Below are 19,430 nucleotides of genomic sequence, written 5' to 3' on the forward strand. Positions count from 1 at the left end.
ATGCGGAGCCTGTTTGTAATTCATCAGCACTGCTCTTTTCCCCTGGGCATTGGTCTGTGATAAAGAAAACTGGATACCAGAGGAATGTGCTGGGCATTTCAGTGCTTTGAGAAAACATAACCAAGCACTCCTCAGGGCCCATCCCTAGACAGGACCCTGCCTTTACCACTTCATCTCCCAGATGGCGGTGGAGCCAGCCCCTCACCAGAGAGCTACTTGGCTCCACTCAGGCCTCAAATCTACTCTCTGTTGATGGAAAATCCTGCATGTCGTGCCAAGCCAGGCTGATTCGAGGTCGACCTTTCTCCATTTGGGCCAAATGCCCAGCACCCCCAAACCCCTAACACACAACTCTTTGTGGGTCTGGTTTCTGGGAGCTCCTTAAGGAAGAAAAAAATAAACAGGAATCATGGTGAGGACTGGGGAGAGGGGCCCTGGGTGGGGGGGGGGGGCTCCATTTTATTCTGCTGGAAAGAAAAGGCTGGGGAGGAGGGCTTGCCATTGGATCCAGTTCATTACTTCCCAATAAATCAAAGAAGGGCTGAGAATCCTGACCACCACCCCCAGTAAGGATCAAGTTCCGCTTTCTGGAAGAGGCCTAGAGGTGGATTGCAGGACTTCCCAGTTTAACCAGGTGACAAAGGCTTCTGCTTCAGCCCAGGAGATGTGATCACAGACTTCCACAGCTTCTGCCGACCACAGCCTGGCCTTAAAGTCCAGACCTAGAGTCCCGGAGCTAGTGTGTACTGCACAGAATGGAGACCTTGCCTGAGGAGCTGGTTCTCAGAGAACACTGGCAGGAAGGAAGAAAGAAATGTATATTCTAGGAGGCCTCTGCTAACCAGGAAAGGGGGCTGAGTCACACTCTGAAAGGTGGAAGAGGCAGAGAGCAGGTATCAACGCCCTCATTTTACAGATTAAAACAAAACAAGAAAAACAAACACTCCTCACCTCCCTGCAAAAAAACCGCCCTGAGGCTCAGACAGGGGAAGTAGCTGGCCCTGGTCACACAGTAGGTTAGCGGCAGAGTTGAGAGGAGTCTCCATATGCCCTAGGGATGTGTTGTGATGAACTTTTCCTACTGGAACTGTTTCCTCCCGCAAGGGAATGTCTAGACCAGCCGCACCTTCTTGCTTTGACCCTTCAGAACTTTGGCCTGTCCAGTTAAAGAGGCACAGAGCCCTCCTACCCACAGGGACTGTTTCTAACTTACCAAGCACCTATCATGTGCTTAGAACTTGGACTTTCCTGATCTCACTTAAGCCTCACCACTCTAGTGAGGAAGCATCACAGAACCCATTTTCCTGATGAGGAAACTGAGGCTGGGAGGGGTTAAGATCCTGTACACAGTCGTAACTGGCATGTCTGAATCCAGTTTCAAACCAAGGTGCCTTTCAGTGAACACCCAAGCATCTTCCTCTCGGATTAACTGCTAGGCCAATACCAAAATCTCTTTCTCAGGCTACTCTTTTGCTGCTGAGTTAAAAAGAGATCCTGAGACTTAGCCTGGGACCCCGACTCGCGGCGATTCTGTGGCAGGCGCAGACCTTTTCTCCTGTCCTCCACTGCCTCTTTGCCTCGGAGGGCGCCCCGGGGCGCGAGCGGGGCACGGGCGACCCTGGCTCCTTGGAGGCCCGGGGACTTGCTCTCCGCGGTCCGCCGCGGCCGCTCCACCGAGTCCTGGCCTCCAGCGCCCTCACCTGGCTGCTGCGGGCGGGACTCCGCGCACCCGGGCTCCGCGGGCTCAGGTCTGCGTCTCCCAGACCCGCCGCCAGAGCCCGCCCCGGTCCGGCCCGGGCGCAGGGCCCCCGCCCCACTTGGGCAAGGCGGGGGCGCGTGGAGGGAAGCTTCATCGGGGGGCGAGGGAGGGAGCTTCGGTGCCGCGCGGGCGTCAGGGGCTCCGCGGGGGAGGAGTCAGTAAAAGTGGCTATAAAAGCGGCCTCTCGGCTGAGGGCCGGGGAGCTAGCGCTCAAGCAGAGCCCAGCGCGGTGCTATCGGACAGAGCCTGGCGAGCGCAAGCGGCGCGGGGAGCCAGCGGGGCTGAGCGCGGCCAGGGTCTGAACCCAGATTTCCCAGACTAGCTACCACTCCGCTTGCCCACGCCCCGGGAGCTCGCGGCGCCTGGCGGTCAGCGACCAGACGTCCGGGGCCGCTGCGCTCCTGGCCCGCGAGGCGTGACACTGTCTCGGCTACAGACCCAGAGGTAAGAGGGCCTGGCTGGGGGCGTCAGGGATGAGCTGACGGCCCATGCCACGGAAGAGAGGTAAGAAGTGGGGGCCCGCGCCTCCACCCGGCACAGGGTAAACGTTACCCGCCTCAGTTTCTGTTTGTCTGTCCACCCTGTGCTGTGCAGTCTACCTCTGTCTGTCTGTTTGTCCATGCGTCTGTTGATGGGCACACGCCCCTGGCACTGTCCTCTGTGGGATTTCTCTGAGATCTTGTGATGCTTTACAAGCTGCAGGTGCCGGGGGGCGCTGGAGTCCCCAGAGGGCATCCAGAGGGGGCAGACTCCTGCTTTCCGTAGATTTTCCCCCTTCTGAATGGCACCGGGGGCTTGCGCCCGGGAGAGTGTCTCCCCGAGGAGGGAGTACCACAAGGGTCAGGTCTCGGTGTCCTGCCGACTGGGAGCCAGCTCACGCCGAGCTCTAGCGGGCGTGCGCCTAGCAACAGGTCTGCGCCCTGCTGCTCCTGCCTCAGCACGCTCTTCCTCCCAGTTTCCCTCGCCTCCCAGTGCCTCCGGGACAGCGCTAGGCACCCAGCGACGCGCTGGCGCGGGGCCGAGCTGAGGCAATTGCAATGTTAGATGAACCCGGGGGGCTCTGCTGATGTTTAGACTGAGACTCCAAACGTGGCATCGCTGGAAGAAGGTTTGGTGGTCCCTGGCAAAGGACGTCGGCTCCAAGAAAGGTCGCGTTAGGTTGTGAGGAAAGGCAGAGAGTCCTGGCAGAACGCTGGCCAGGTCTCCAGCTCGCCGCTCTGGGAACGAAGGCCAGTGACATTCTGGAATGGACCCCAAGGGATGCGTGTGCTCATGAGAGAGGAGCGCTGTGCGCCCTGGGTCCTCAGCCGCAGACACTCTCTGCGACAGCCGCTGTTCCCCAAGGGTCGGACGCTACGGCAGTCCCAGGAGTTCCGCCAGCTGCCGGGTTTGAGGTCCTGAGTCCTTCTCCAAGCAGCCAACGCTACCCACAGGTGAGAGCTCCCTTTAAAAACTAATCTTTTGATGTGTGAGCCAGTGCCTGGCTGCAGCCCCATACCAGGGACGGTGAGCCGGGGAGCGCGTCTCTCCATCCCTGCGGTCTGGAAAGTGATCCAGGGCGCGCCCGAGGGCGGGGAGCCGGCGGCTCTGCGTGCCCAGGCGCGACGCCACCATGGACAGCTCCCAGCCACTTCCTCCACTCGGGGTCTGTGGCCCTAGGTCTCCGGGGATGTCGTGCGCTTTCTTCCCAGACCCAAGGCGTTGGGGCGCTGGGAAAGAGGAAAGGGACTGATAGTCCGCTGGGGCCCTCGGTATTACCACTCAGGAGGCAGCCCAGCCCTCAGGAGTCTGTGGTTTGTGACCAGGTCCTAGCTGAGCCGGCAGTTCTGCAGGACCTCCCGGGGGCACTCTGTGGTTCTCTGGCTTTTCTATGACACCACGGAGACCCCTCAGAGCTATTAGGAAAGTATGGCCCCTGAGAATCCGACCCAGGCAGTGAGATAATGCCAGATACAATTACGCCAGACATAATTAGGGATCCAGCTCAAACTGTTTTCTGTGTAGGGCACAAGTTCATGTGTTCCATCAAATTAAATTATTTATTTAGTAAATATGGGATTGGGAGGATATATTAGTTTTACAATTAATGATAGAATGGAGAAGAAATCAAATAGAGCAAATTTATAGAGAAGGCAATCGGATGCATTTGCAAAAGCAACTATGCGGTTTTCTGATCCTAATAGTTTTGTTCAAAGCCCATGACTTTCTTAAAGCAATTTCCAAAGGCTCCTTTTTAGCCCAGTAGATGACTTTTCAAGTTGGTCACTTGAAACAGGGTGGAAAAACCTATAGGGTTTAATCTGTGCACCAAATTAAAGATCTCCCTTCTCTGGTAAGAAATGACACTGGATGGGGCTCTTTTTGTCATTTCCACCCATACTGAAGTGTGTATCTTCCTTTGCTTTAAAATTACAAGAAACGCAGGTCTGCTTTTTTTGTGTGTGACTGACAAAGGCGGACGGAGAGTAAAAACAAGTAAACACCTCTTATAAAAAAAATTTTGAGACAGCATCTGTGACTTTGGGAAAGTTGCTCAAATGTTTTGTGCCTGTTCGCTGATATGTAAACTGGGAATAACGCAATGCCATCTTGCAGGGTTGCTATGAGAATTACAGTAACTGGTACAATGTAAAGCATTTAATCCAGTGCTGAGCATAGAGAAATCATTTTAAATGGTAGCAATTACAGGTATATTTTAAAGACAGTTGTGCATTTCTTTTGAATTATGTTCACCATCCCTTTGCCCTCTCTCTTAACCTAGTAACTGTTTGATAGGGACTCCATCTTCACTTTATTTTTGCATCCGAGAACTTGTTGATGGAATTGATGAAAATGCTGGAGTTGATCACAATGAAAAAAAAATTCTTATTTAAAGACAAATGGAAGAACTTTTATGTGATAAAAATCGGTCAACTGTTTTCCCCTACCTACACTACTTGGAGGAAAGATAAAAGTAAGTTGTTTTCAAAATACTTTCACAGCCCTCTGGTTCAGATGATCAATTTTTCCTGATTGTTCTCTCACAAGAATGCAAGGTCTTCTAAGTGGCTTTGTTGTCTTTCTGCAAGTGAAGTACTCTTGGGTATTGATGGAGAGTGGCCTCTAAGGCCTGGTTTCTAGATCACTCCAGGATGAAGTAGGGGTTAGCTTTATGGAGTGGAACTTTGCCCAGGGGTTCACTGAGTGGTCATTGCCAAGCAGGAAGCACCTTACTTCATGCTTGAGCCTTGCTTAGGTGTGAGATTCTGACCAAGACACTTGCTCTGCCCAGAGCAGTGAGCACTTATTTGATCCCAGCTGGACTGGAGGGTCCCCTCCAGCTCTGCATTTCAGGGTTCTGTCTGGTAGACATCACTAATACATGACACACCACAGAAGTTTGGAGAATGGAATTGTATAGTACCCAATCTTCCAGTTAGAGTTTTTCCCCCCACAAAAGTATGTGTGTGTGCGTGCATGTGAGTGTTTTTATCCCTGTCAGTTTTACATTCTGGTGCTCTTAGATTTTTATTCTTCTCCTCCTTCTGCTCTTAATAGCTCAGAAGGAATCTTAGCTTCCTCCATCTAAAAGGATTGGAGCTGAAGAATACATGCTACAGATGCTCAGAATCTTTCTATGAGACTGCTGGTGACACGAACAGAGCAGGAGGACATGGGGCCTTGGATGACCTTGAATTCCTGGCTGTCTTCTGTGGACTCCCATGCAGATTCCAGTTTCCAGCATACCCATGGCTTTCTGGTAAGAAAACTATTGAACTACAGGACACTCTTGGAGTGAAGGCCAATGAGGGGAGGAACTGTCATGAGAAGTGGTAGAAACGAGCTCTTCATCAGTCCTGTGGCATTCTGCCTATTGCAACAGTATCTGAGTCCTCAGGACAGACAGAGCAAATGGCAAGAGTGGCATTCAGTGGGGAAGGCCAGCAGAGTGAAAGGGGTGAATTCAATTATTCTCATCAGCCTCCTTTGAAGCCTGCTGCTTAAGTGACCTCTTTTTAGTACCTTCTGTGGTATCGGCAAAGCATCACAATTTGATAGATTAAATGCAATTTGCATTTGCAGTTATAGCTCAAAAGAGAAATGCAAACATGTAGGTTGGGTTCCTAAATGGGAACAAAGTTGTATTTGTGAGTTGCATCCACAAGATAGCATATCTTTGAAAAGTCTGGACTACACATCTCTTTCTACATGATGGCACATACCCAGATGTTTGATCTTATCAGGGTAAAGCATCAGCTATCTCTCACTGCTTGTTTTTTACCATTATCTGGAGGCAGTTTCAGTTTCCTTTGAACAGTGAATAGGAAAGGATCGCATTCTTATTCTCTTGTATCTGGTTGGGTTGGCAGGAGGCTGGAAGTGGCAGTGGGTACTGGGGGAGACTTCTCAGTGCTGGGTTCCTTTCTACTGTTTTGCAAGCTATTCAGCTGGGCCTGAACCTCCTTTCCCTAAAGTCTGGCATGTAGAAACTTTGCTAATTTGAGTAGGATGGTGACTGTCATGGTGACTTTTATTAATATCTGCACCTCTTTGCTTTAGCTACTTTCTTCAGGGGCCATCTTATCCTCTCTGGCAGGCCCCTAGTCCTTCTTTTTCTTCTCTGTGCCCTGGCACCAGGCTTTGTTCAAGCTTGGTTCTTCAGAACAGAGGCTGCTTGCAGAGAAATGTCATCAAATATACATTTGCTGTCTGCTTAGTTCCCTTGGTGTTAGGAAACACACATGGCCACCCAGAGGGAGAGGAGCTGCTACTCCTCTCTGCTCCTGTTATTTTTTAGGGCCTGTCCCTAGACTCAGCTTGGCTCCAGGAATCTGAATCCATCCTTGCCTCCCCACCCCTGCAGGTGAGTGAGCCCTGGGGAGCACAAGCAGTCAGGCCTTCCTTGCACAGGCACCTGCTCAGAGCAAGGAGCTGGACAGCCTGGCTCCTTGCACTGGGATATCTTTGAGTCTTCTGGAAGGGCAGTCATATCAGGGGTTTAGATGCAACTTCAGTTTAAAGTGCTTTGCCCAGACTTTGAAAACCTTTGAAGACCAGGTCTTTGAAAGCCCTGTGAATTTCTTTCTCTCCTGTCAGTAGGAGAGCTGCACCATTAGACATTTTCTGTTACGGAGAAAGCATATCTAGATAGTTGTTCTGGCATGGAAGGTGTCCATGCCAGATTGCTGTCTTACCTGTTTTTAGACATCACACGGAGGAGGGAGGGCCACAGGCTTCCCCAGGAGCCTGCTGCACTCTTTGGCCCTCTCTGAGGTGAGGAGTTCATGCTGTTCTCCAGAGTCTTTATGGCTGTAAGGTATGCACTCAGCCCTTGGGACGAGGAAAGTGCAGTGGCCTGGAGGACAGGCTCATTTTTCTGTGGCTCTGCCAGTCAGAAAAGATGGGAACCATTGGAGTGTTCCTTGGGGACTGCTTGCTGCATACTGTGACTGTACTCCTTGCCTGGACTATCAGCCAGGACCTGGGCAGGTTCCTTGACTTCTCTAGTCCTTTGTTTAGGGGTTAGGTTAGACCAGTGTTTCTTAGACTTAAAATATGCCAACAACTCACAGGGGCACGTGTTTAAGTGAGAGTTCTGATTTGGCAGATCTGAGGTAGGGCCTGAGAGTCCACATTTCCAACCTGCCCCCAGGTGATGCTGCTGGTGCACAGAGCTGCCTTCAAGTCGTGGGGGCCTATGTCATTATGACATTGATGGCTTTCTGTGATTCTGATTCCAATTCTTCTTGGTGTAATTTAAGTCAGTTCCCGTTGTCCGAGTTGAGGAAGCCCAGCTGGTCTGTGCCCTCCTAATGACCTTATAATGACCCTTAAAATTCTTGGAGATAATTATTGTCGCTCCTAAGCCATCTTATCAGCAGACTAAATATCTTGGCCCCCTTTAAGTTTCCACTTTTCCCTGTCATAATAAATTTTCCAAAGCTCTCTGGACCGAGCTACTTTTAAGCGCAAGATCGTTGTGCAAATGGCAATTTATCTTTGCCTGGCAGAGGCATTTGAATGTAATTTTGGTGGTATTAAGAGATCACTTAGGGAATTTCATCTAACTCTGGCTCCAGACACTGAGAATGGATGTTTACATTTAAACAACTTTTTTAGACGCCAAAGATCGCAATTTCTTCTTTTTTGAACCTGAAAATGAAATTAAGGCCCAATTATCTTCCTCAACCCCCTCCCTGTGGCACTCCTGGAAGGATGAACTGGTCCTCACCAGTACATTCTGGGTAGCCCAAGATGCTGGTGTGCAATTGCGTTCTGTCACCCACCGCCACAATCGGAAGCAGAAAATAAGTTGAGTACAAGTTTTTGATCATCTTCTATGAGGCAGGCCCTGAAGGAGTTACTGAGAAGGCAGTTGAATACATGGTTCCTGCTCTCGAAGAGCTGGCAGCCTGGTGAGAGGACAGACATCCCAGTCAGAAGCTGTCATACAGGGTGATGGGGGCTAGGACAGATTAGTCAAGAGGAGTAGAGGGCAGGAGACCTGCTGGAGAAATGAAGAAGACCATTAATTCAGCCAGAGGAGATCCAAGGAAGCTTCACTGAGGGCATATGAGGAGAGTCAGAAGCTCAGAAAGGCCTAAATCCCTTACTTCCTGCAACCTTTCGGGTGCATGAAGTTTCTTACCTGCCTCAGATGCATAAGCTCCCTTACCTGTCCAGGTCCATAAGCTCCCTTACTTGCATCATGTGCATAAGCTCCCTTACCTGCCCAGACTTTGGGCTACACTGGGCACAAGAGAGTGCTTCTGAGCAGCTGTTAGGCCTCTTTCCTTTAGGAGACCTTTAGTCTTCTAGACTAGTAATTTAAAAATTACTTGAACCACAAAATGCTTTTTTTCCAATAAAATCTTAGTAAATCCAATTTAAAAACTAGATAAGAAGTGGCTGTGGTTGGGGGTGGGAGCTGATTTTTGTCTTGAGGTCTCTCAAAAAGTTCCACAGAGCTCTGTGGGTTCCAAGGAGCACACTCTGAAAACTTCGGTCCTGGGTCATTTCGTTTTGCTTTTGGCAGTCATATCAATAGTGTTAGCCTAGTTTTATTGTGGTTTGTGTTGCTGTGTCTTTTTGTTTTGTTTTTGTGACAAAGTCTCACTTTTGTCACCCGGGCTAGAGAGCAGTGGCATGAACACAGTTCCCTGCAGCCCCAACCTCCTAGGCTCAGGTGATCCTCAAGCCCCCCGAGTAGCTGGGACTAATTTTAGCTAATTTTTTGGACTAATTTTAACATTTTTGTAAAGATGAGTTTCATCGTGTTGCTCAGGCTGGTCTCAAACTCCTGAGCCCAAGATATCTGCCCACCACTGCCTCCCAAAGTGCTGGGATTACAGGCGTGAGCCATTGCACCCAGCCTGCTATGTCTTTAATATTCTGGATGTCTTGCTGTGTGTGTGTGTGTGTGTGTGTGTGTGTGTGTGTCCATCAACAATTTTCAGTGAAAATTGAAAACCAGAATTAAAATTAAAAACGGAAATCTGGAATTACCATGTGTGTGATAATCCAACAAAGATGGGGTACATGGAGGACCAGTGGGAAGGGCTATATATGATAGGTGCAGGAAACTCCAACCTGTAGCTGAGCATGGGAGGGACAAACAAAGTTGTGAGCTTTTTGCAAAAATGGGCTTCTTATTTACAACCTGGTCTGTTAATCTTGTTAAACCTCCCAATATTTTTTATATAAAAGCTGGTAAGGAAAAAGAAATCTTATTTTCAGGGTTTAAAATTTGGCAAGGTCTATCCAGGAACTTGCATCCTTTTTCATTGATGTCAAAAAGCCAAATTTGATTGATCGCAAGATGTTTTGAAGGTGGGGTTTGAAAAGAGGAGGCAAGTCAGATAGACAGGAATGGAAGAGCTCTGCTGCAGAGGCGCAGGGTTGCGGGTGGTGGCTCCAATTTTTAGCTGTGGCTTCTGTCTGCCTCCTACAAAGCTCTCCTCAAGGGAGAAAATGATACCCTGAATGGGATAACACCCGAAGAGAGGCTGCCCCTCACTGATGGGTGGTCCCAGTCCTTAGAAAGGGAACTGAAGAGCCCCTTCTGGGCCTGGAGCCAGCTCTAAAAACATAATCATATGAATTATTGAAGATGGTGAGAGTAAGGCTTGTTCAGTCTAGAGAGTTTAGACAACACCTTCACCTCTGGAAGAACCCTGCTAGGTATGTGAGGAACTCTAGCAGAGGGAAGGGGCCCCCTGGCAGATGGGTTTCCCTCCAGGATGGGCATTTGCAGTTGCCTGGGGCTCCTTCTACTGGCCATACCAAAACACTTGCCCTGGACAGTGTCAAAGAAGGCTGAGTGTTGGTGGGTGAACAGCAGCATCTCTTTCTGGGGGAATCCAGCCTCCTGTCTGGAGGCCTTTGCGTCAGCCCACATCACCATAGCAACTGGAACATACTAAAACAAAGACTGACTCCCAGACCTTGGGATTCAGCCTCTCTCTCTCCTACTTCCTAGATTTTTCCTCAAAGCTGGACTTAGGTTGGATCCTTGGTTGTGCTGATCTCTTAGCACTGGTAGCCACAGATGCCGGTTTCTAAAATCCCATGGAACTGTCTTAGGGGGCTGGCCAGTGGTGAACCTGAGCCATCCACTTGTACACAGTGGCTGCTGCCTGGGCTCTCACCATGTGTGGGCCCTTCTCTCCAGCTTCCAGAGGAGGCAGTGGTATCTGCAGGGGGGAGACAAAAACACTGATGCTCAGAGTTACAGAGATGGTATAGGCTGATGCCCTTGGGTGTCTGTCTGGCTCCTAGTCCAAAGCATTACTTGTTTGCCTTCTCTATAGGACTCTTGTCATGCCGTGAGGGACTTATTCCCAGCTTGGTCTCCTCAAGCCCCCTAAAGGCTCGCCTCAGGAGTCCTACTGAATCCTGGGTCTCCAGTGCCTCCCAGGCCCCTGTCGGTGTGCAAAGTCATGCTCCTTCTTGTAAAGAACAGTAGGAATGAGCCCCAAAAGGAGTGCATAGGGGAGCTAGTTTGGGTGAACCATTAAAAAAAATTTTTTTTAAGGCCGGGTGAGGTGGCTCACACCTGTAATCCCAGCACTTTGAGAGGCTGAGGCAGCCAGATCACTTGAGGTCAGGAGTTTGAAATGAGCCTGGCCAACATGGTGAAATGCTGTCTCTACTAAAAATACAAAAATTAGCCAGGCATGGTGACACATGCCTGTAATCCCAGCTACTCCGGAGGCTGAGGAAGGAGAATTGCTTGAACCCGAGAGGTGGAAGTTGCAGTGAGCTGAGATTGCGCCACTGCACTCCAGCCTGGGCAGCAAGAGTGAAACTCCATCTCAAAAAAAAAAAAAAAAAAAAAAAAAAAGAAAAAGAAAAAAGAAAAAGAAAAACATTTCTTTTAGAAGAAACCGGTGGTTTATGACAAGCCTATTTCAAAGCTGATTGTGTTACAGGCGCTGAGTAATTCACTCTAATGCTAGTTTTCCGAAGGTTTGGGTTCAGGAAAACCTCAAACATAGTGGCTAAGTACTTTTCCTTTCCTTTCCTTTTAAAACCCTGTTTATTTTCAGATGCGTTTAATCCATATGTTTTAGATCCATTTCCATGTTACTCAGCAAAAGGTTGTTTTGCACTAACGTTGCTGAGCCATGAGTGAGCCTGCTCATCTCTCTTCCGCTCCAACTGGTGCTTGCAGCTGAGCCCCATGCTCACGGCCAGACGACTCTAAAGCTTTATATTAGACACAAGGAAACATAAGCACTAGAGGCAAAAGAAAAATCAATAATATTGACCCTATCTTTATTTAGAATTTTGATATTTCATTCATCATGAAATTTTTGGTGCTAATTTTGGTTTTTAAAGTGTTGCATTGCACTATTCTTTGTATTGATGATTGAGTTTTTTGGTGGCCTCTTCAGTTTTGCACCCAAGGCGAGTGCCTTTCTTATCTCACTCTCATCCTGTCCCTGGTAAACACCCACTTCCAGGGCCCATTCTGTTTGGAAGGTTAGCATCCCAGTTGGTGTGGGTTCTGCTGTGGTCTCCCAGGCAGAGATCAGTACCAGAGACAAGGCAGACAAGCCCTTTGGTGATGCTAAAGGCTCCTCTGAGCCCTGTTGATTTGAATTTGGGGTGTGGGACTTCCAGAGAAAGTGGAGAAGACAGGAACGTGTGTCCTCTTCAGACTTGGGATCTGACGTTGCTCTCTTCCCTTCTCCCTTGCTTCCCTTCCTTTTCGGAGAGGGCAGGAATTGTGGTGCTCCGTAGTAGAATGTTTTGCAAATTCTGCTGGGCTGATGTGTCACTAGTCTGTGACTGCTTAAGAAGCCACAGAGGTCATCAGATTTCTCAATTCAGTTCCTGGTAGTGAGAGAGAAAGCAGTTAGAGGATTTTGGCTTTGGGACTTCCATATGCAGAGATTTCTTCTTGCTTAAATGATTTTTTTTTTTTAAATAAAAAGGCATGGCCATCTCAGTGGTGTCTGTTTAGTTGGTAACTTTGAAGAGGCTTGGAGATTCCTCTGACCACATAATTGTGGGTTATGTGTATGCCTGAACTTTCCAGGTGACTGAGAAACAGCTGAAATCTGTTCTACATTTTAAAATCACGGTGTAGTGTTACAAATGGTAACACATTAACATATCCTGGAATTTTCTGAGAATGACCATGTAGTGAAGTTCATTTTTACTTTAAACATCTCCATATAAAATTTATTTAAATAAAAAGCTATTTTTGACATACAAAAAGATGATACTTCCGTTGAATCTTGCGTAATAAGCATGAACTTGAGCTTCTGCTCTGTTGAGGTTGTTTGAGGACATCACCCCTCTGAGCTCAGGGGGAACGAGGGGCAGAGAGGCAGAGTCACTATTTGAACAGAGCCCTGCTCATGAAGGGCCCTTAGTGGCCATTGTGGGATACGTGGTGCAGAAGTCTGTGGTTTCCCTCAGTGGAGATGGCTTCTCATCTCAGCCACGTCCCAATACAATAAAGAGTCCTTTCTTCATTCAGAGACAGGACCCCTACTTGGCTCAAAGGCAGAGACTTTTCATGTTCTGTTTTACTCCCAAGGGCTAGCACATAGTAGGTACTCAAATATTTTTTAAATATTCAAATGAATGAGTCCTGCGTCTGAACACCAGCCCCCCAAGCATGTACATTTCTCACTACATTTGATGTTCACTCTTGTGTATTCTGCTCTGGTATTTGAATGAGACTAAATCCTGCTAGTCAATTTCTCAGAGGTCTGTACTCCTGTGGCTTTATGGTTATTTCCATCACCATCATTAATATTCAGTGCTTATTGGGCAACTAAAACATTCAGACTCACGCAGACAGCATTGCATGCATCATCTTATTTAAACTTCCTGACAACTGTGAACAAGACATTGTCCTGTTTTGCAGATGGAGAAGACTCAGTGAAGCTGCGTCACTTATGCAGCTCCAGGTGGCGGTCACTCGGCTCAAGGTGGTGGAGTTGGAACTCAGACCTATGTCACCGTGAGTCCAAAAGCTCTTCATAATAACTAATGTTGCTCGAATCTTGACTTTTGAAAAAACATGTTGAGGGGAATATTAGAATTCACAGTAGATCAGACTCATAGAACAGTATTCATAGAGTTGAATTCGTTGAGAGTAATTGTAACCCGAATGCACTCATCATTGACCCGCCCATTCTTTCTAGATACTTGGGTTTCAGAGATGACTCCGTTGCATTTCCCTGCAATGGAAAAGCTCACAATTTAGTTGAGGAGACAGACATACATTCAACTACCTACAATCCATGCTGTAACAGAGGCATAAACAAAGCAATATGGAAGCACTACAAAGTGATGGTAAACTACTTTGCTGGGGAAAGAGACAAGGTAACATGGAGGAAGTGATATTTGATTGGGCCTTAAAGAAAAGTACAATTTCTCCCAGGCCAGAGAATGGAGGGTTAAGAAGGAAGGAATATCTTGAACTGAATGCAGAGGATTAAAAAAAAAAAAAAGATATTTAGAGAAGAACTAGAAGTTTCCTGTGGCTGGAAATGAGATCATAAAGGTGGGGCAGGGCTGTAGATCCTTAAAAGCTGAGTCAGGGAGTTCAGCTTTTCACCTGAGTGAAGTGTGTGATCAATTGGTGGGTGTTAGGTCCTTGTACCTGGTGGCAGGTATCTAAGGTTGGGCTTGTCTTCCTCCCTCCCAAGGGTGGTGTTCTTGGTAAGAAATGCATTCCAGAATCCCACTTCTCACTCTAGATTATCGGATAATGTCACTGCTAGGGCTCAGTAGATACCCTTCAGCAAGAAGGATAACTGCGCTGTCCGAAGTGAATTGTTGGTACCAGGGTAATAGGGCCCAGAAGGTGATAGAGAGAAGATTAAATCAGGGACATTTCAGGGGTCTTGTGGTTCGAGTCGCTGCCAACATGAGGTTTCTTCCCGCTGCAAGTAGAGGCTCCAAGCCCTTGAGGAAAATTTCCCGAGGCTCCTAATCCCAGGCCCTTGTCTCACAATATCCCTTTGTACCGATGCATCCCTGTTTGCTGTATGCAGTCTCAGGGCTGGGGTGAGGAGGGTTTATCCTGTGGCCTCTGTGCTGGCTTTTTGTGAGCTGTGCAGATAGTATGATTTTTTCATAATTCTTCATGAATTCTTGGGCAAATTTCTAACTGCCTTGTTGACTGACCTGCAGCAGAGGCGGCAGAGGGAAAGTGGGATAAAGGGACAGCATTTCAAGTGAGACTCCCCTTTGGGGAGGAGGGAGTAGTCACCACGAAGGATGCAGATTCAGCTCAAATTTCCTCAAAGCTTAACTGGATGAGATGGATACTCTGAATGCGGTCTGGTCTGCCGATGCCCCCTGGGTGACCTTCCATAGTCCTCATCTCTTCTCTGCACTGTAGTTGTCATCAGACATTTGGGTGATTTTAGCAAACTAAACCCACCCACAAATATTCTTTTAGTGCCATCCCTGTACGTGGTCTTAAAGCAAATCTGAGTATGCCCACCAAGTAGCCAGAGGAGAGAAAGTCACAAAGGCTGGGTTCTTCCATTCAACAGAAACACATTAAATTCAGATCATCAATATCTCCAAGATGGTTCTAATCAGACAAAAAGAGAGAAATACGAAGTATTCCAGGAAGGGCCCCGTTAGGTTTTGTTGACTGCAAAATAAACTGTTCTCCATATTCTTTCTCTACCAGTTTGCATGCTGTCTACTTTATATCTTCCTTGGGTTGTAGAATATTAGAGCTGGTATAATGAACTGGGAAAGGGCATAAGCTTTGGAGCCCAGCAGTCCCAGTTATAAATCTACCTCCTGCACTGGTTAGCTGCTTGACTTTGGACAGGTTACTTCACCTTTCTGTGCCTCAGTTGCTTATCCATCCCCTAAAATAGGATGATTATATATTATTCTGAGTACTATGTGAACTAATACATGGCAACTTCTTAGAGTTATGATCTTGTACATACTAGGTATGCAAAATAGCATGTCTCTTCCACTTGTCAATGTAGCTGATTGAATTAGCAGACACTGTATGTAGAGATGGCCATGCTGTGACTTTGGGGGAATTTACAAACTTTAAACCTTTGGCAAGCTATGGGCAGTAGCTGGTTCTAGAACAAGAATCTGAATGGCCAAGGCATGTGCTCTAGTGTTCCCTTGCAGAGATAGAGATTGTGTCTCCTCGGTGTGGTGTCTGTCAAGCTCAACACTCCATGAGATCAGGAACTAGTCCATCTCAGTCACCATTGTATCTCCAGAACTGAGACATTCAGGCACGAATGTTATCCTGAGAGGAGAGCTACTTACTAGCATTTCCTGAGACCTACTACTTACACTCACTTTATAAGTGCTTTACATATATTGGTAGGACACAGAATAGAGAAAGGTAGTCCAAGTCTTCTGACTTCTGATGAAAATACAGTTTAAGAAGTGTAAAAAGCAGACTTGCTAGTATCTCTGTGCCCTGCCTCAGAATATCACATTAAGAGGGTAAGCGTTGGAGCTGCAGGTTTTGAGATCGACGTGGGTGGCAGCAGGTTGGTGCAATAGTGAAATTTGAAGGGCACAAACTCCTTGCCTAGCTTGGCTGTGTAACCTGTCCAATTATTTGCCTTCATTCAGGACGTCTTTCCCCCTTCTGCTCTCTGAAACTGGAAGATGTTGAGAGGCACATAATTAATTTGGGTGTGTTAGACCAACGCCCTCAAAGTTCCTTATTTACTTGTCATTATGCATAACTACACACATTATCAACACGAGGTTAAGTCTTCTGTGGTGGGTGTTTTTCTCTTACCCAAAGGGAAGGGGAGTGGTTACCATTGAATGGTGGAACTCTGGTTATCACAGCTGGGTTTCCCACAGGTAGGGTTACCCACAAGATCAGAATAATTTATCACTAATTACGGTTTTGGAAATGAAGCTTAGATGAGCCCTTCCTAAAGTGCATTTCTTGGGAGCATCGCTTCCTTGAGCTGTTACTAGATATTCTGAGGTCAAACAAGTTTGAGACAAACTGGGATAAACAAAGTTGACCTGTTTTCATTTTCCAAGGTCTTCTCAATGCCTTTGTAAACCAGCATGCACCATGTCTCTCAGGGAGAGGTGCATAGTGTATAGTATCTCCCAGACGTGTTGGTCTAGGGAATTCCCTTTCTATTTTCACAGAGGACTTTCTGAGACTTGGGTGCTGTGGGACCTATGTTGGGGAAACACTGAGCTAAATATTCATTAGTGGGATAGGATGAAAAACAAACACCACATGCAACTGGGCATCCCCGCCAGAAATTCTTAATAGGCGCTCATTACAGTTTTATTAACACTAGGGTCATCTTTGAACTTAAGTAGAATGCTTTTGTCAAGTTGTTTTTGTTATTTATGATTTTATTTTTAGGTCAAAGTGTTGCCGAGTGGGTTCCTGGTTTTGGGGATTTGAAAAGTGGGACAACTTGAGGTCAAAGACCCTCCAGCAGTTTATCTTTGCCTTTCTGTTGTCTGTGATTTTTATCTGGTTTAACCACAGGTGACCTAGTAGTCCCATTTGGCCCCTAGAGAGGGTTGTAGCTTGTTCCAAATGGTCCCAAATCAGAAATTTCTCCCTCACACAAAATAACAGTGAGCTTACAAACTTGTAGTATCCATATTCATATGACTTTTTTTAACCAGAAGTTTTTCCTTTGCTTGTCTGACTCATTCACTCATTCATTCCCTCATTTAGCAGTTTACTGAAGTCAGCTTATAATATTGCAGAGGCTGCTAGGCTCTGGGGATGCAGCAGTGACCAAAATGAGCTGAGACCTTCCTGCATGGAGATTACAGTCTAGAGCAGTGCTGTCCAGGAGACATACAATGGGTGCCACATTTGGAATTCTGAGTTTTCTAGTAGCCCCACTAAAACAAAGTTTAAAAAGAAACAGGTAAAATTAATTTTAATAATATACTTTATTTTCACCTCATACATCCAAAATATTGTCACTTCAACAGGTAGTCACTATAAAAAGTAATGAGATTGTTTACATTTTTTTATACTAAATCTTCAAAATTGGTATGTATTTTCTGCTTACAGCATATCTCAGTTCGGACCTGCCATGTTTCCCGTGCTTAATAGCCACAGGCGGCTAGTGGAACAGTGTAGGTCTAGGGAGAGAGACAAATATAAAAAAATAGATACAAAAAAATCACGGGCATATGTGATTCCAAACTGTGGTCAGTGATATGAAGAAAAGTTGAAAGGTTTGAGGAGAAAAAATAGGGGATCTGCTGCAAGTGACTGGTGGAAGTAGAAGTGGGAGCAGGGAGAGAAAGCCTCTTTTGAGAAGCAACATAGGCAGAGCCTAGGAGGATAGTGAGTAGAAGCTAGAAAGACCAAGAGTGGGGGCAAGGATGTCCTAGGTAATGAGGATGCAAAGTGCCCTCAAGATAGAGAGTGAGAGATGCCCAGATTGGCTGGGGCAGGGAAAGTGAGGTGAGGAGCAAGGCAGGACTGAAGGGGAGGCAGGGGTGAGGGGGCAGGAAGGGGATCATGCAGCATCTTTTAAACCATGCTCAGGACTGTGAACATCATCCTGAAAGCAATGGGAAGACATGAAATTTCAAGCAGGGGAGTTACATTGTCTGATTTTTCTGTTTTTTTTAAAGGGATCCCTCTGGCTGCTCTCTGTCTGGGTAGGTGGGGGTGATAGGCAATAGTTAGCAAAAATAAATGCAGGAAGATGGCAGGGGATGCTATGGTGCTGGGCTAGGGACCTGGTGATGGTGGGTTGGAGTGGAGGCAGTGGGGAAGGAGAAGTGTGGGTGGATCCAGCTGGTGTTTAGGAGATGCAACGGACAGACAGGATGGTGGATTGGACATAGGGTAAGGGAGAGGGAGGTGTCCAGGAGAACTCCCAGGTGGTGGGATGAGCATTTGGGTGGATGTTAGGAAGACTAGAGTGGGTTTGAGCTGGAGATTATACTCCAGGACACACTGGGCACGGCCAAGCAAGAAACCTTGCATCTTTTCAACAGGAGTTATTCATTGCTCTTGAAAAGCCAGGCTAGGTGCAGTGGCTCAGACCTATAATCCCAGTGCTTTGGGAGGCCAAGGTGGGAGGATTTCTTGAGCCCAGGAGTTCAAGGCCAGCCTGGGCAACACAGCAAGACCCCCATCTATAAGAAAAAGGAATTGCCAGGTGCTGTGGCTCACATGTATAGTCCTGGCTACTTGGGAGGCTAAGGCAGGAGGATCACTTGAGCCCAGGAGTTTGAGGCTGCATTGAGCCATGATTGTACCACTACACTCCAGCCTGGGTGACAGAGGATAACAGAATTTTAAATGATATGGAGTTTTTTGTTATTGTCTCTGAGGAAATGATACAAAATTACCTCTGATTCATGTTGCAATTTATTATTGCAGTAACACACAGCTTGTACCAGAAAATATTTTCATAAAGAGGTGGCTTTTCCCATAACTTTAAACTTTAAAAATAGCATTTAATAAGAGCTTGCCAGGATTTTATTTTGATTTCTTTTTTGTTTATTTATTTAGCTGTTTTTGAGATGGGGGGGCGTCTCACTATGTTGCCTAGGCTGGTTTCAAATTCCTGGGCCCAAGCGATCCTCCTGTGTCGGCCTCCCGAGCAGTTGGGACTACATGTACATGCCACCGTGCCCAGCCTTAGCAAGTATTTTAAAGAGGGCTTTGAAGTAGCTTCTCTTTGTGGATTACACTCAGAACTATAGAGTGCTTAGCAAATGGATAGGGCTGCAGTGAAATCCACTGTCACTAATGTGTGCTCTCAGTGGGTCCAGTTTTCATCCTGGAGAGCTCTGATGGAGAACTTGAAACCCAAGATGTATTCGAAAGGAGACTGCCAGGAAATGAATGAGCAGACTCAGGGTATTCTGGATGAAATGCTCTTATTACAAGACTGTTGGTGCATGTTCCGTGTCCCACTTATGTGTGTGATAAGCCACCAATACATTTATCAGTCTGACCTGTTTACCGAAAAAGATATCAAGGCTTGAGAGCTCTGAGTCACTGCCAGGTAGATCAATAAAACCATGAGATATTGCAGTTGCTTAGACCATTTATTCAGCAAACGTTTATTAATCAACCACTCTACACCAGACATGGAGAATGCAAAACCCAGTAACTTATGCTTCTACCTTTCAATCTGGGAGCGTGGGGTGGGTGACTGGGGTCAGGCGAACACATGAGATTAATACATTTTATGTCCATATA

General features: G+C 47.1%; 1 protein-coding gene across 4 annotated transcripts in view; it reads left to right on the forward strand.

The window, feature by feature from the left end:
- The first annotated feature begins 1,722 nt into the window (after positions 1–1,722).
- Positions 1,723–19,430, forward strand: part of CEMIP (cell migration inducing hyaluronidase 1) — a 172,536-nt gene continuing 154,828 nt past the window's right edge. Inside the window, exons 1-4 of one of the 4 annotated variants that reach the window (XM_063596876.1) lie at positions 1,723–3,192; positions 4,535–4,712; positions 5,297–5,498; positions 13,122–13,217. In XM_063596876.1, the coding sequence (XP_063452946.1) occupies positions 13,153–13,217 (65 nt within the window). In that variant the 5' untranslated portion in view covers positions 1,723–3,192; positions 4,535–4,712; positions 5,297–5,498; positions 13,122–13,152. The remainder of the gene's footprint in view (positions 3,193–4,534; positions 4,713–5,296; positions 5,499–13,121; positions 13,218–19,430) is intronic. The other 3 variants (XM_034939277.3, XM_003810732.6, XM_063596879.1) reach the window with 3 other exon arrangements.

The sequence above is a fragment of the Pan paniscus genome, chromosome 16 (assembly GCF_029289425.2).
Source record: "Pan paniscus chromosome 16, NHGRI_mPanPan1-v2.0_pri, whole genome shotgun sequence".
NCBI lineage: Eukaryota > Metazoa > Chordata > Mammalia > Primates > Hominidae > Pan > Pan paniscus.